Source organism: Chiloscyllium plagiosum, unplaced genomic scaffold, assembly GCF_037043375.1.
Source record: "Chiloscyllium plagiosum isolate Xiang-an unplaced genomic scaffold, Cpla_swu_hap1 HiC_scaffold_15, whole genome shotgun sequence".
Taxonomy (NCBI): Eukaryota; Metazoa; Chordata; class Chondrichthyes; order Orectolobiformes; family Hemiscylliidae; genus Chiloscyllium; species Chiloscyllium plagiosum.
In genome coordinates, this window is record NW_028270153.1 from 13517075 (window position 1) to 13534420 (window position 17346).

A 17346-nucleotide genomic window follows, 5' to 3' on the forward strand; every position below is an offset into this window, starting at 1 on the left:
GCAGAGTAACCCACCCAGACCCATTCCCCTACCCTATTACTCTACATTTCCCCTGACTAATGCACCTAACCTACACATCCCCGAACAGTATGGGTAATTTAGCATGGCCAATCCACCCAACCTGCACATCTTTGGACTGTGGGAGGAAACCGAAGCACCCGGAGGAAACCCACGCAGACACGGGGAGAATGTGCAACCTCCACACAGACAGTTGCCCAAGTCTGGAATGGAACTTGGGTCCCTGGCACTGTGAGGCATCGGTGCTAACAACTGAGCCACCGTGCAGTCATTCTTTAAATCCAGATTGACTTAAAAGTCACTTGGCCCAAGTTTTTTTGGCTATCGTTATTTCATAGCAAAATAAACTTACTTTTCGACAAACTATTTTTAAGATAACCCTGTCATAATCTGTGTTTTCTTTCAGAATGAAAAAAAAAACTTGCTTCAGAAATTGGTTGAAGCTACCGGATTGAAGGCAGAAGATTTCATAGTAGCTGTAAGTACTGAATGCATGCGAGAGTTGTACCCCCAGTTACAGATCAGTGGTAGAAATCCTGGCATCAACTGAATCAGCTAATCTTAGTGCAGGCCCCAACTGAAGCATTGCCCAATCTGAACGACTGTGATTAGCTTCTGTTCATCTGAACTAAGGAGAGTGAAAGCATTTGGCAGGAGAAGTATAATGTGGGAAAACGTGAACCTGTCCACTTTGGCAGGAAGAATCCTAAAACAATGTAACGACTAAATGGAGAGAGTTTGAAGAAGTTGGTACAGAGAGATGAGTATCCTCGTACATGAATTACAAATCATATATGCAGGTACAGCAAAGGTTTAGGAATTGGTCAATGGAATGTTATTGGTAATTACAAGTGGTGTGGTAAGTAAAAATAAAGAAGTATCTGTACAGGGCTTTCAGGAGACTTCATCTGTTTATGGCTTTGGTCTCTTTACTTAGAAGGGAAGGATATGATTGCTTTAGAACCAGTTCAGAAAAAGTTCACAAAACTTGCTTCTGGGATTAGAAGTAATTAGTCATTAGAGTCATACATCATGGAAACAAGCCCTTTAGTCCAACTCATCCATGCCCACCAGACATTCCAATCTGATGTGGTCCCATTTGCCAGCACTTGGCCCACATCCCTCTAAACTCTTCCTTTTCATATACCCATCCAGTTGCCTTTAAATGTTGTAATTGTATCAACTTCCACCACTTCCTCTGGCAGCTCATTCCAGACACATACCACCCACTGCATGACAAAGCTACCCCTCAGGTCCTTTTTAAATCTTTCCCCTCTCACCTTAAACCTATGTCCTCTAGTTTTGGATTCGCCCACCCCAGGGAAAAAGACCTTGGCAAGAGATTCTATCTCTTCTTCCCCCTCAACTTCGGCAAGTTGAGATGCAAACTATTCTGCCAGAATAGGCAAGGAAATCGGATTCAATATTAACTATCAAAAGGGGAAGCAAATAACAATCTTTAAAAATGAAAAGTCTGCAATGCTGTGGGCAAAGAGCATTGGAAGGACGTGGAATGAATTGGATACTCCATTCAGAAAGCTAGAATTACTCAATAGGCTGAATCATCTCCTACTGTGCTGTATGACCAATAAACACTGTCCTGCCTGGTTAGATTTCACTATTTGCAAATCAACATTCAAATTGTTTTAAAAAACACATTTCTAGTCCTGAATGAGCTCAGAAAAATGAAGGATGATTTTATTGAAACACTTAATATTCTTAATAGAATAGATGCTAAGAGGATGTTGCTTCTTGTAGGGTAGGCTAAATTTAGGGGACGCAGTTTAAGACAGAGATGTGGAGAATTTCATAGGGTTATAAAAATGTGGAATTCTCTTCCCTAGAAATCAGTGGAATTTACTTAAGGCAGAGTAAGATTTTTGAGAGGCTTGGAAGTCAAGGCTACAGAATGCAGACAGGGAGATAGAGTTAAGACCACAACCAGATCAACCATGATCTTATCAAATAGTGGAATAGGTTCAAAGAACCCAAGAAGCCTACACCTGCTCCTAAGTCTTATGTTTCTGTGTTCCATGAATGACTGAACTATGCCAGTATTGTTCAAAATACTAGTTTACTTGGATGTCGGATTGCTCACTGAACTGGAAGGTTCATTTTCAGACATTTCATCACCATACTGGGTAACAGTTCCATTTGAAATGACATGCTTCTAGGACTTCTCATGCATGTCTCTGTTTGACTTGTCCTAGGATGGATGCATTGTCCCAGTCGAAGTGGTGTCCTTTCTCATCTGTATGTAAAGATACTAGTGAGAGAGGGTCATGTCTTTTTGTGGCTAGTTGATGTTCATATATTCTGGTGGCTAGTTTTCTGCCTGTTTGTCCAATGTAGTGTTTCTTACAGTTCTTGCAAGGTATTTTACAAGACATGACCCTCTCTCACTAGTATCTTCACATACAGATGAGGAAGAACACCACTTCAACTGGGACAACACATCCATTTTAGGACAAGCCAAACAGAGACACACATGAGAATTCCTAGAAGCATGATATTCCAACTGGAACTCTATCAACAAACACATTGACTTGGATCCCATTTATCACGCCCTGAGAAAAAGAACAGGAAATGATGTCACCACAGGAAATAACATCACCAATCCAAGGAAACCTAAACACATAAATAGAAATGGGCCATACCATCAGTGCTACATCCAGAGACTCACTGATGATGTTACCTAGTGTGGTGACAAAACATCTGAAAACGAACCTTCCAGCTCAGCAAGCTAACCTATATCCAGAACCTCAGCCTGAGCTACAAATTTTCTCAAAACTTGCTACTAGTTTGCTTGTTTTTTTCAGAGGAGTAAGGAAATAATCACCCTTAGATATTAAACATCAATAATCTCCAGGTAACCTAACTCATTTCTTCAATATCAAGGGATCTATCCCCTTGATTATTCTGAGCTATTTCTCACCATCTTTGCAATTAATTGCTAGGCAAGAAGTTCCATAGGTAACTTTCTTAAATTGCCAGAAGTTTAGACCCTTAAATGATCAGTTAATGGCCACTTAATGGCCTTGACATGCCACTTCCCTGATCACCTGCCCCTCAAAGTGGTTGAGAAAGGTGATTAGTTTGCCAACTGGAAAGCCATGGCAACTGCCTAACAAGTCAGGGCTGGTCATTGACTTCAGGAAGCAGAGTAGAGGACACACCCCTGCTTGCATCAATGGTGCTGAGGTGGAGATGGTCAGGAGCGTCAAGTTCCTAGCAGTAACGATCACCAACAATCTGTCCTGGTCCACCCACGTCAACACTACAGTAAAGGAAGCACAACAATGCCTGTACATCCCCAGAAGGTTGTGGAAATTTGGCATGTTCATAAAGATCCATCATAGAAAACGTCCTATCTAGATGCATCACACCTTGGTACATTAACTACACTGCCCAAGTTTGCAAGAAATTACAGAGAATTGTGAACACAGCCCAGCCCATCACGTAAACCAGCTTTCCATCCATTGACTCCAACTATATTTCCTGCTGCCTTGGAAAGCAGCCAACATTGTCAAAGTCCCCTCCCACCCCGTTTAGACTGTTGTCCACCGTCTTCTATCGGACAGAAGATACAAAAGTTTGAGTACACGTATCAACAGATTCAAGAACAGCTTCTGATGTTATCTGACTTCTGAATGGACCTCTCAAATTCTAATGTTCATCTCTCTCTGCACCTGCTCTGTCACTGTAACATTATATTTATATTCTCTTCTAATACCCTGGTGTACTTTGTATGGTATGGCATGATCTGCCTGTATAGCACGCAAAATAATATTTTTCTGTGTATCTTGGTCATATGATCATTCAAATTAAATCCTTATTTAAGGATGGATATAAATGCAGTTGAGAGAATGGGTGAATTGTCTTATGATTGGATAGTCTCGACTCATATCCACTGGAGTTTAGAAAGTAGGAGGTTACTTTATTGAAACACAAATTCCTAAGGGGTTTTTACAGGATGCTTTTGGAAAAGATGCTTCCTTTTGCATTAGAATCTAGGCCTTGTTGTTAGAATAAGGGTGGCCCATTTAAGCTAGAGATAAGGATACATTTTATTCATAAAGAGTGATGAATTGTTGGAACTCTCTTTCTCAAAAGATGGGGGAAGCAGAATTTTGAGTCTTTGAGCTACAGGGCTTAAAAAAATTGGAAGATTTTATTGCTTCTCTGTTGCATTTTCTTTTTCTGTTTTAGATATTTCTTCTTCCAGTTTTATTCTCTTTCTCTGTCTTTGGTATTCCATTGCAAGCTTTTTCTAATCCACTTCCTTTTTCGCACTCCAATTTTTCATTGCTATTTGAAGTGTAGTTGACAATTTGAGTGCTACAAGGGTGCCCCTTTTTCCTATCAAAGATTAAGTGCCAATCCTGTAATAATTTCTGGTTTTTGAACATAGAGTTTCAGGTCATGCCTAATACTGCTGCCACAAATTAGCACTTGCAAGATATCAGCATCAAGACTTCTTTTTCCACAAAATGCCTGTGCATTAAAAATAATATCTTTTCACTGAACCAAGATAAAGTAAACGTGAAATTTTTTTTTTATTCCTTACAGAGTCAAAGAGATGTTCAGCACAGAAACAGAACCTTTGGTCCAATGCATCCATGCCCAGATATCCTACATTTATCTAGTCCCATTGGCCAGCACTTGGCCCATATCCCTCTAAACCCTTCATATTTATATAGCCATTCAGATGCTCTTTAAATGTTGTTATTATACCTGCTTCCACCACTTCCTCGGGCAGCTTGTTCCATACATGCATCATCCTCTGTGTGAAAAGGTTGCCCCACTGGTCCCTTTTAAATCTTTCTCCTCTGACCTTTAACCTATGCCCTCTAGTTTTGGACTCCCCCACCGCAGGGAAAAGACCTTGTCCATTTATCCTATCCATGCCCCTCATGATTTTATAAACCTCTATAAGGTCACCCCTCAGCCTCCGATGTTCAAGGGAAAACAGCCTCAGCCTCTTCAGCCTCTCCCTAAAGCACAAACTCTCCAAACCTGGCAAATTACAGATTACAGATTACATGATTACAGATTACAGATTACAGATTACAGATTACATTACAGATTACATTACAGTGTGGAAACAGGCCCTTCGGCCCAACAAGTCCACACCGACCTGCCGAAGCGAACCCACCCATACCTCTACATTTACCCCTTACCTAACACTACGGCCAATTCACCTGACCCTGCACATCTTTGGACTGTGGGAGGAAACCGGAGCAGCCGGAGGAAACCCACGCAGACACGGGGAGAACGTGCAAACTCCACACAGTCAGTCGCCTGAGGCGGGAATTGAACCCGGGTCTCTGGCGCTGTGAGGCAACAGTGCTAACCACTGTGCCACCGTGCCGCCCACGGTGATCGCCCACGTGCCGCCCACGTAAATCTTTTCTGAATCCTTTCAAATTTAACAACATGCTTTCTATTGCAAGAAGACCAGAATTGCACAAGTTATCCAAAAGTGCCAAATGTCCTACACAGCCACAATATGACTTCCCAACTCCTATACTCAGTGCGATGACCAATTGACGCACCATACCAAACACCTTCTTCACTATCCTATCTATCTGCAACTCCACTTTCAAGGAACTATGAACTTGCCCTGCAAGGTCTCTTTGTTATGGATATATTTCCAGCCTAGGATAAGATCCCACCTGAGTCCCCAGTAATTAACCCTGTCAATACTTATAAAAGAGATGAGTTTCTCAACAATTAATGGAAAGAACCAAAACACACAACTTCACATTTAATAATTTTCCTGCTTCGAATAAGATAAAATCAACATAAATCAAGCAGTCAATAAGGAGCTACCACACTAAACTCAACAAAAGCTACATTAGTTAGTGGGTTAGTTCCAAATGAAAGTTTACATGAACTATCAGAACTAATGCCTTTTAAGTAAAATTCTACAGAGCATCAAACATCTCAGAGCTATGTAGTGTTAGAGTGACAATTATAGTCACTTCGGGATCTCGAGCAGCAGTTCACCATGCAAGCCAAAATGTCTAACATCTTTTGATAATTATTCCATTTCACCCAGATTTTCCCAGATATTTATGTAAAAATGTTTAATTTTATGATTCATATGATTTTGGATACGACATAGAGTTTGGAGATTGCATTACTAAATGTAAGACAAGTGAAAACCCTTTTTGAGGAGCTGGTAAAGAGTACTGTAAGTAAGTTTCATACCAGGGGTGGCCTTTATTTACTACACAAGATTGGAATTGGTATTGGAAAAACACTAAACAAAGGATAGCTGCTTTCTGAGTTTCTTGGTGGAGACAAAATATCAACTGTTGTCTTCGTGAGGAGTTTAAATTATTCATTCAATTTCCTAAAACACAGGGTTGGAAAGCAACTAGCAAACAATACAACGTCTTAAAGTATCATGTACTTTTCAGGTCAATGGACAGATTTGGGGGTTGAAGTTTATTTGTTGAAATTTCTAATTGGGATATATCAGATACACCCACATTGCCATGGAGAAAGGTTGCAGGTAGGTAATATGGTTTTTAGTTAGTCTGGGTTAATGTTTCCACAGAATACAAACAATTTTCATAGGAAGAGCATGAAAATGCACAGAGAAAGCTACTACGGGTTGAAGATGGATTCCAGAAGCAGCTTTGAGAAAGAGAGAGAGAGAGGGAGAATTTGATAGAAGCTATGAACCAGAAGCAAAAGAGCCATCAAGACCAAGGGTACATTCTTATTTCGGAGTCACTGAGCAAGAAAGCAGAAAGGTCTATGCCAGACTAGGATATCCATAATAAAGGGTCACTTAGCTGGAAGCTAGTAGAAGGACTCCAAAACAGCTCAAATCACAAATACTGAGGTGAATCAAAGTGAATTCCTCAGAGCTGTGGCACACATTGGTTTTCTACCAGGAGAAGTAAAGAAACTTAAAGAGATCCCCGAGATCCTGGAATGTATAACAGAACGCTTGGTGGAAATAAAAGAGAACAAGGACTTTGCTGTTCATAATTAGATCATAGAACAGTTCAGCACAGTATAGACCCTTTGGCCCACAATGTTGTGCCAAGCATTTACCTTAATCTAAGATCAACCTAACCTACACATCTCTCAATTTACTGCTGTCCAAGTACTTGTCCAGTAGTCGCTTAGATGTCCCTAATGTCTCTGAGTCTACTACCAGTGCATTCCATGCACCCACCTCTCTCTGCATAAAAAAACCTACCTCTGACATCTCCCCTATACCTTCCTCCAATCACCTTAAAAATATGACCCCTCATGACAACCATTTCTGCCCTGGGGAAATGTCTCTGGCTATCTACTCTGTCTATGCCTCTCATTACCTTAGTTAAAAAATCACACAAAACCAGGTTATAGTCCAACAGGTTTATTTGGAAGCACTAGCTTTCAGAGTACTGTGCCTTCATCACATGGTTGTAGAGTATAAGATCACAAGACATAGAATTTATAGCAAGGGGTTACAGTGTCATGGAGCTGTAATTAGATATTAAACAAATTTGGAATAAGTCTTTCATCTTTTAGATTGGAATATACTAGTTCCAGTTCTTTACTATGTAAATCCTAGAACTCCTTTTAAGTTAGATTCTCAAAATAGCTTTAGTTTTTCTAACAATAGGTGTCATCTCTGCTTACACAATGCCTTAACGGTGTGAGGTTGAAGTCTGTCTGTGTCCCAATGTTGAGTGAAACTGGTTCTCTTTCTAAAGTAGGACTGACAGAATCTTACATGAATTTATGCAGTTTTTGAGCAAAATAAAACTTAATTCTGAAAATACAAATTCACCTCATAAACGTATATGCAGCGCATGCCAGAGAGACAGAGTGAATGTGTGCATGTGAATGTGTATAAACTTGGTCAAATATGTGTGAGTGTGACAGGGTATAAGTCTGTGAGAGGGTGTGTGCATGGATGTGAGTGCAGGGGGTGCATGTGTGTGTCTGTATGAGAGAGAGCTTACCTATGAGAAAGCATCTGCATGAGTGTGTTTGTATGAGTATTTGTGTGTCTGTGTGAGAGAGAGGGAGGGAGAGAGTGGGTATAGTGCAGTGGGGTCACTTGTACTGTGGTCCCAAGGTCCCAGTTGAGGCCATCCCCATGGGTACCAAACTTGGCTATTAGCCTGTGCTTGGCCACTCTACTTTGTTGTCTGTCCCAAAGTCCGCCTTGGAGGATGGTTACCCAAAGGTCCAAGGCCGTATGACCCAGACCACTGAAGTGAAACCCCTTGTTAGAAAAGCTAAAGCTATTTTGCGAAAGTAACTTAAAAGGAGTTCTGGGATTTATATATTAAAGAACTTGAAAGAGCATATCCCATTTTAAAAGATGCATGACTTAATCTAAATTTGTTTAAATTAAGCTCCATGACACCATAACTCTGCATCCTGTCAATGTCTTGTAGCCTGCAACAGCCCTCGACACTATCTACAACATCACCGACCTTTGTGTCATCGGCACAATCAGTATCATCAGCCTTAAAATAGGTGTTTATGAAATTTATAGGCTTAAGTTTGCATACTTGCTTCAATTCCTACATATTGTCACATTTAAAAAGTTATTAACTGCGAGTTCAAATGTCATATTCAAGGCCACTGCACCCCACCACCACCATCGCCCCCTCCCCCCCGACATATCAATACAGTTTTCAGTAGAAAGACACAGTTTAGTGACTCCCCATTCTTGAAATCTTCAAGATGTGTTCTTTTGAGTGGAAACTAAATACTTAAAAATATCCAGTTTTGCCATCACCACAAGCAGGCTTTCTCATTTCGTTTCTGTCTGAATCAGCAACTATCCTTCTCCTGGGAGATACTGTGAAAGGTGTTAAGTGTACCATCCACCACAGTGAGTTTGAGTCTCTCTCTCCATAGCAACCTGACCACTTGAACATTTCTCCAGTTGAGGTTTTTTTCAGAATGTTCACCTCCCCACCCTTTACAGAAGCTTTAAGATGAAACATGGTACTGTTGTACAGACTGGTGTTCATGACAAATCGACCTGAGATGTTACCATTACAGTAACAGCCACTCAACGGTGAAATCTGTGCCAAAGGTCCCAGCTAGTTTCGGGGTCCCACTTCAGAAATATCATGTAGTCCATTTGCAATGTATTTTTCCAGATTTAAATGTTTGAAAGATTTCAACATCTGTTTCTGTGGATTTAGATTATTCCGATGGACTATGGGAAGAAGGAGAAAGATCCCTTTCAGAATACCTTATTCTACACAAAGGAGAACCCCAATGTCACAATCAAAATCCCTAAAGATCAGGTAAATCTTGCTTGTAATGTAGCTTTAAAAAGTCAACTCTTTCCAGTCACACACCAAATGAAGACAGGACTGGGACCAACTGCCAGTGCTGTGATGGGAAGACACTGGACAATAGCCTAGAGGTTGTTGTTAAACCTCACTTGTATCTCAGTTAACTGTGCCTGATGAGGTGTTGGTAGCTCCATATATTGGCAGGTTAACAGAGCCTTCATTCACTGCAACATTGCTCACTCTATTATACCAAGTTAAAAATCACACACGACACCAGGTTACAGTCCAACAGGTTTATTGGGAAATACTAGCTTTCAGAGCATTGCTCCTTCAGCAGGTATCTAGTGGGGCAGGATTATAAGACACTCCTTCCCCACTAGTTAACTCATGAAGGAGCAGCGGTCTGAAAGGTAGTACTTCCAAATAAACCTGTTGGACTGTAAAGTGGTGGTGTGTGATTTTAACTTTGTCCACCCCAGTCCAACACCAGCACCTCCATATCATCTATTATACAAGAAAGTCCATTATTGTCATTTTTCTGTTGATCGAGATGGATATGAACTTTCTACCTCCTGTGCCTCTCCAGGTGTCTCATCTGCTGCCAGTGAGGTTTGCAGAGAAGCTGGTCCAAGTGTACTGCAAGAACATAGAGATGGATGCAGATACAGTGAAAAAAGCCAAAGTCCAATATGAAGTCTGGCACGAAGAGCTGAGGGTAGGAAGAGGGAGAAGCAGTCAGTCAAATTGTTGTTTGGTGTGTTCTCTCTGTGCTTGTATTCAATTCTGGCTTGTTACTGTTGAGATTATGTAATTGTGAGGCTGCAAGAGATTGTCTGTTCATGCATTTATTCACTCTTTGCTCAACACAATGAAGTGATTCTGCAACCAATTCAGTCAGACCTTTGCCTCAGGTATGAGTCAGGGCTCATGGGTTCAAATCCCACTCCAGTCACCTGAGTATGTGATTCAGGCTGAGGCCACACTATGTGATGAGAAACAAGATCACAACAAAATGGGAGAGTTTAACTTAAAGACAGCACACATTAATCCAGCATATTTTCAGCAGTTCCAATGCCCCTCCCCCAAGTCCCTCCTCCCTACCTTTTATCTTAGCCTGCTGGACACACTTTCCTCATTCCTGAAGAAGGGCTTATGCCCGAAACGTCGATTCTCCTGTTCCTTGGATGCTGCCTGACCTGCTGCGTTTTTCCAGCAACACATTTTTAAGCTCTGATCTCCAGCATCTGCAGTCCTCACTTTCTCCTTGGAGCTAAATGTACTCCAGACTGGGGTAAGGATGGCAGATTTCCTTCTCTAAAGGACTTCAGAATCATCATCTACTATGTTCTGAAGGAATGCCTAAACCTCATAGAATGAGGGAACAGATAATGGATATCTGGGGCTTTACAGTGGCTCAATGGTTAGTACTGTTGCCTCACTGCAGATTCCAGTCTTGGTCTGTGTAGAGTTTACACGTTATTCCTGTGTCTGCATTGGTTTCCTGAGGGTGCTCCGGTTTCCTCCCACAGTCAAAAGGGCAAGTTAGGTGGCTTGGCCATGCTAAATTGGCCAGTAGTTTCCAGTTTGTGCAGGCTAGGTGGACTGTCTATGGTAAATATGGGGACAGGTTCGGGGTTGGGATGCTCTTCAGACGTTCATTGCAGATTCAATTGACTGAATGGCCTCTACCCTCACTGGATATTTCAAGAGTTAATTGCATATAAATTGGTTGCATAACTTTTGTGAACTAGTAATCAGTGGGGTGAGAGTTTTTAGGATTGTGGTGAATTGAAGGAAAGCTCTCACTAAAACATTTGGATTTGAAATACAGTGAGCTTCTAGTGTATAACAATTTGTGAACCAGGTGTATCTTTACAATTGATGATAGTTGTCATTTTACCATCGCTGTGACTGGCTGTATATTCCAAATTCATTAATGAATTCAAATTCCACAGGCTGTCATTGTGAGATTTGAAACTATGGCTAACTAGCATACATTGCTGTCTCTCTCTTTGCCTTGGTCATGGATATAGATTGCAAATAGCTGAGGCCCTTTCACCAATCCTTGTAGCACAATCTCACAAACTACCTTATTTATCTTCACTCTCTGCTTCCTCCCTTTTGATCAATTCTTTTTCCACGTTAATGCGTTACTCCCAATGACATGAATCTTCGTCCTGAGTATTAAATGGTACCTGTGCTGAGAGGCCAATCCACAACATCTCACTCTCTTCCCCATCCCATTCCCACTGAGGGATCAGGTCACAGTGGGAAATGGTGTGGTAAGCACTGATCTCAGGAACTTTCAATAATAACCCATGCAATGCTCATCTCTGCAGCCATCTCTTTAGAACATTAGGGTATAAGGTGTGTCAAGTCCTTGCAATTGGTCAAATTTTAGTCCCTTAAGCTCCTTAATTACTTTTTAACTTCCTGTTAAAGTTATTTACCTTCAGTCCTTCACACCCATTAGTCTGTTGATTACCCTCCACTTCTGATATGTACATTGAATCTACTACAGTGGAAAGAGATAGGAACAATCATTGAATGTCTCTGCCATTTCTTCATTCCTCATGATAAATATTTTCTTGTTTTTGTCTCAAATGGAATGAATGTTTACTTTAGCTGTTTCCCTCCTGTCCCATTTTTTTTTCTCTGTTAAATCTCTAACTTTTTCACTTATATCAACCTTTGGTACTGTTTTTTCTTTGTTTTCATTGCAATCCTGATCCTCAGCTTTACTATTATCTTTGCAACATTATAAACTTCTTCCTTCAATTTAATATGATTTTTAACTTCCATAGTAAGCCATTACAGGTTTGAAAGTTGCAACTTGTATATGGAACATATTGCATTGTTGGTGGTGGTGAAGTGAATGTTTCAGGTGATGGGCTACCACCAGTTGGGCTGCTTTGTCCGAGGTGTTGTCAATATTCTTGAGTGTTGTTGGAACTGGAGCCAGTCTAGCAAGTGGATGAGTACTCCATCGCATTCCTGAAATGGTCTATCAATGGCAGACAAACGTGGAGGAGTAGGGAGATGATTTACTTGCTGTGGAGTTCCCAGCCGTTAACCTGTCAGTGTTGCCAGTGGAGAAGATTTCCCCATGATTCTGATATACAAATTTTGCAAGGGTTCCTTGATGCTATACTTGTTCAAATGTGACCTTCACGTCAAGGGCAATCACTCTGACGTCTTGGGTTCAGCTCTTTTGTCCACATTTGGATCAAAGTCAAGAACCAAGCAATCCATGCTGAGCATAAGCGTGCTAATTTTTTGCTTAGTAAATGCTGTCCTGTTGTACTTCTATCACTTTGCTGATGATCAAATATGGGGTGGGGGCAGTAGTTGGCTGAATTGGATTTGTCCTACTTTCTTTGTGGACAGGACTTACCTGGGCAATTTTCCACATTGTCTGACAGGTACCAGTGTTGTTGCTTTGCTGGAATAGTTTGTCTAAGGGCACTGCCAGCTTTGGAACACAAATCAGTTTTGAGATGGGAGAACAAAAGTTTTGTCAAAGAGTTGGGTTTGAGGTGTCACAGGAGTAGGCAGTTGGGTTTAGCCAAAAAATTTCAGAGCAGAGAACAAAGTTGATGGAAGTTATGACAACAATAATGGGCGGCACGGTGGCACAGTGGTTAGCACTGCTGCCTCGCAGCGCCAGAGACCCGGGTTCAATTCCCGACTCAGGCGACTGACTGTGTGGAGTTTGCACGTTCTCCCTGTGTCTGCGTGGGTTTCCTCCGGGTGCTCCGGTTTCCTCCCACAGTCCAAAGATGTGCAGGTTAGGTGATTTGGCCATACTAAATTGCCCGTAGTGTTAGGTAAGGGGTAAATGTAGGGGTATGGGTGGGTTTCGCTTCGGCGGGTCGGTGTGGACTTGTTGGGCCGAAGGGCCTGTTTCCACACTGTAATCTAATCTAATCTAATCTAATAATGTTGGAAGGCTTGGATGTGGTGGATGTAGCCCAGAGAGGAAATGTTCCCTAACTGTCAGTGAATTCTTCAATTCCTCAATTATCATTTGTAGAGGAATTGCATGTACCTCAGGGAGAAATGTTTGGTGTTTGTGGAACAGAGATACAAGGCAAGTAGTGTTTCTGAACCCCTCCATGTCACAACCATGCTCATCAGCATGTGGAGAAAAACTAACTGATTAAGAGTCAGCAATGCAACGATGAAGTACTACAGATGCCAACAATCAGAAATACAAACAGAAAATGTTGAAATTACTCAGCGATACGACAAGAGAAACAGAATTACAACATTACATCATTGTTGTAGGAAATGCAGCAACCAATTAGCATACAGCAAGCCCCACAAAGAACAATGTGACAATGACTGATGATCCATTTTGAGTTGAGGTATAAACACTGGACAACAAATTACAGCGAACCCCTCTGCTCTTCTTCCAAATGGTGCTGGGATCTTTTACATCCACGTGAAAGGGCAGACTGGCTTTGGATTAATGTTTCATCCGGTAGGGCTATGCTGATCTGGATTTTGTGCTCAAACTGTGTCATTGATAAAACTGTAGATTTATAAAGATATTTAATTTAGGATGTAAAGTTTAAACATGATGGTAATTATTCTCTCTTCTCAAAACGCAGTTGCCCAATAACTTCACTTTCTTATCTATTTACAGAACCGTGCTGACCCTGCTCCTGGGCCTAATTAGAATGACAGTGACAGGGAAAGTGACAATTTGATCCCAAAAGTGACCTCCAGTTCCATCACCATTACCACAAGCCCAAGATGAAGCTTTTCAAATAGAGAAAATGGGAATTTCCTGTGGAAGCTGGGAGTCTTGTTCTATTCAAGTAATGGAGTTACTTTCATCTGGAATCACTTAGTCACCTCAGATCCTGACCTTTGGGGCTGTCACGCCTGGTGACACCTCTGAATATTTTCTCATTTTAATGACAGGTACCTCTCATGCATAGGAACCCATATTTGAATGGATATATAGCCATATATTTTATTGCTTGGTGAGGGAGTATGTCTGTTGTTATAAATCTACTAATTGCTTCAGATGTTCTATTCAGCATACAATGTGGTATAGTACAAACTGAATTTTGGTCACGGGAGCCTTGGAGAAACTGTTGAAATAGTTATAGTGTCTCTTCTGACACAGTTATGACAAGGCTTATTGCACTCAGTTTCATAATGGAGTAGGTTTGGTGGAATCTGACATGTGAATATTGTTGTGGAGATTAGTGGACAGTCCATGGCACAGTGATTCTTGGTCACTGTATTGAAGATAATTGGGGATTTGTGACACAAGGTTATTATATTAAGTCTTGACATTGTCTAGATTAAAGTCATATTTGGGTATTTTAGATAATCTCGAGTAGATGAAAATTCAGTTTTAATCAAGTAATCGTTTTCGTAGGTTGAATATATTTTACTGTGACTAGAATATCTTCTGGCATTTACAGGTTGAATCACCTGATGCTTACAATGTTTCCTGCCTAGGTACACTCAGGGGTCTTTTTTAAAAACATAATTCTATGAGCAGCTTGTTTTGCATTGTAAATGCCACTATTTTGCACATGTGCCTTATGCAGAACACACCACTCTACATTAAAAGGCAAGCAATATAAACCAAGACTATTGCAAAATACAGCAAAATCTGTCAAGAAACTCTGAAAAACTCTCTATTCCCAGGAACCCCACATTCTTTTATATCTCACTATTCAGTCATTCCAGGGGTGACCTCAATGTGTTGAAATTAAGCCCATGTTTCCATCCTTCAGTGTAAAACAGCTTCAATTTCTGAGTTGAGAAATTCGTGTGGCACTTTAGCCTTTATTTGCCATTAGAGAATTTTGAATACACATTAAGCACCATTAGCACCCAAAAACTTGTTTTAGAGGTCTGAATTAGAGTGCAGTGTCCTGACTGAGCATTCGGAATCCTTGAATATCCGACCCCCCAGATTGTAAGTGCTAGCCCTGAATTTTAAGGACATATCACATGCAGAGTTTTTACATTTGCAACATGGAGATTTATCCTGTCAGAGAAATATCTTACCACAAAGAAACAGACACTACATGACTGGAAACCAAATCCTTTCAAGGATGAACAATATTTTAATTCCGCAAAGTGTGGGCTCTTTACTGGCTCCAGGAGCAAATCAAAAGGACGTACATTAATCCGAACCCTTTGTGCTGTTGTATGTTTTTGTCCAGTGTGTATGTATCTACACAGATTGGGGACAAACTGGAACTAACTTCAAAATTTAGTGCCTTGTCTTTGTTGCACAACTAAAGAGTGCAAGGTTCTACTTTTGTATACAAGTAATGATGGGCATGTTTACAAAGTCACAAATGACATCAACAAAATTCAGTTTTGCCTCAGTCACGAATTGTAGAGTCTTTAGTCAAATTTGAGATTCGGGACAAAGGGCAAAGTTGGTGAAGACACTGACCCTCTTACCTTGAAGGGACCTGGGTTATATTTTTGCACAACTCTCATTGAGAGGCAGCTTTGTGTGAATTGGGTGCTATTTCCTGAGTTTCTCATACAATGCATGATGAACCTGATAAGATTTTGCATTTTTCGTTTAACTTCCACACAGGTGATTTTACTTTTGCATCTGTTTCTGAGTGAGAGACACAGACAGTTGGTTGTCATTTGCCTCATTCAGCCTGAAGTGAGACATTTAGTATTTGGTAGTGGGTGGAGATATCTGCTCTTTATAAATAATGCATTCAGTGGATTAAATACATGAGGGAGAAGGGAATAAATGGTTATGCTGATAATGCTAGATGAAGAAGGTTGGAAGGAGGTTTACGTGGAGCAATAACACTGGTACAGTTGGGCTGAATGGCCTATTTCTGTGCTGTAAATTCCATAAAATTTCATTCCTTTGTTTCCAAACTGAATTCATGGATCAAAGTTCCAGCCAAACTGAATAGAATAACATGAAACTTAAAATTAGTGAAAAATACCAGGTGCAATTTAGGTTTATTAATGGTTTTTATCCTGATGCAAGTGCAAATTAATTTGAATACCACATTCAATAAATTGACTTCAAATACCAATCAAAATGTCAAGAGGAGTGTTATTAACTCCCTTACCTCCTTCACCTTCTCTTCCAAGGATAGAGTTGACAGACAGTTGTTTGAACATTTATAATATCTTTCTGTAATAACATGTTTGTTATACTCAAGCCGTCTGAATAGTTGCGTGTTGGATGCACTTTAGTGAGGATTTTTAACTAACGGGAGAAGGTTTCAAGTTTGCACTTTCAAAGTTTTAAATTGAATATTTTTGTACATTTTTGAACATGTACATTTCTGAATAAATTTTACCACTGCTGTTCATAAAGTGTCATGCTTTCTATTCATTGGCTGTAAAAATAAACATAAAACAATTATAGGTAAGTACTAACATGCAACTGATAAGATATATTGAACGAAATCTTTGCATGCATGACACTGTGTTCTTTTGCGATAAATTCTATGTCTTATGATCCTGCTCCACAGCTACCTGATGAATGAGCATATCCTCTGAAAGCTAGTGCTTCCAAATAAACCTGTTGGACTATAACCTGGTGTTGAGTTTTTAACTTTGTCTACCCAAGTCCAACACCAGCTCCTCCAACTAGTGGCTGTCTCCTGTGCAGGCTCAGCCCAATTCCATTCTCCGAATACTGAGGCAAACCACTGAAACTAAAGAACAAATAAAGAACTACAGATTCTTGAAATCCAAAATAAAAACAAACAGAAATCGTTGGTGCAACTCAGGTCTGGCAGCATCCGTGGAGAGAAAGCAGAGTTGACATTTCTGAAGAATGGTCTCTGCACAGATGCTGCCAGACCTGCTCTTTCTCTCCAGCAATTTCTCTTTTTGTTTCACACCATTTAACCTAATTAGCTCATCTCTCAAGATTTCTACCTTGTTAGAAATTGGAAACATGCAGGGTGCAGCAGACCCCGGTCAACATTTCTCTGGGGAATACTACAGCGTGCCCCCATATCCAAGCACATGAAAACGTTGTTCTCCACTAACTTCCTTAGAGAGTCACAGTCCTCATTGTACGTCACCT

The 17346-nt window shown here is 40.6% G+C and overlaps 1 protein-coding gene across 3 annotated transcripts in view; it reads left to right on the top strand.

Annotated features, from left to right (window-relative positions):
- LOC122560276 (deoxynucleoside triphosphate triphosphohydrolase SAMHD1-like) overlaps window positions 1-16757 on the top strand; it is a 76560-nt gene extending 59803 nt beyond the window's left edge. The window contains exons 13-16 of one of the 3 annotated variants that reach the window (XM_087994748.1): window positions 425-496; window positions 9195-9299; window positions 9877-10044; window positions 13939-16757. In XM_087994748.1, the coding sequence (XP_087850874.1) occupies window positions 425-496; window positions 9195-9299; window positions 9877-10044; window positions 13939-13971 (378 nt within the window). In that variant the 3' untranslated portion in view covers window positions 13972-16757. Of the gene's footprint in view, window positions 1-424; window positions 497-2424; window positions 2500-9194; window positions 9300-9876; window positions 10045-13938 lie in introns of those variants that run through there. The other 2 variants (XM_043710812.2, XM_087994749.1) reach the window with 2 other exon arrangements.
- Window positions 16758-17346: the final 589 nt, after the last annotated feature.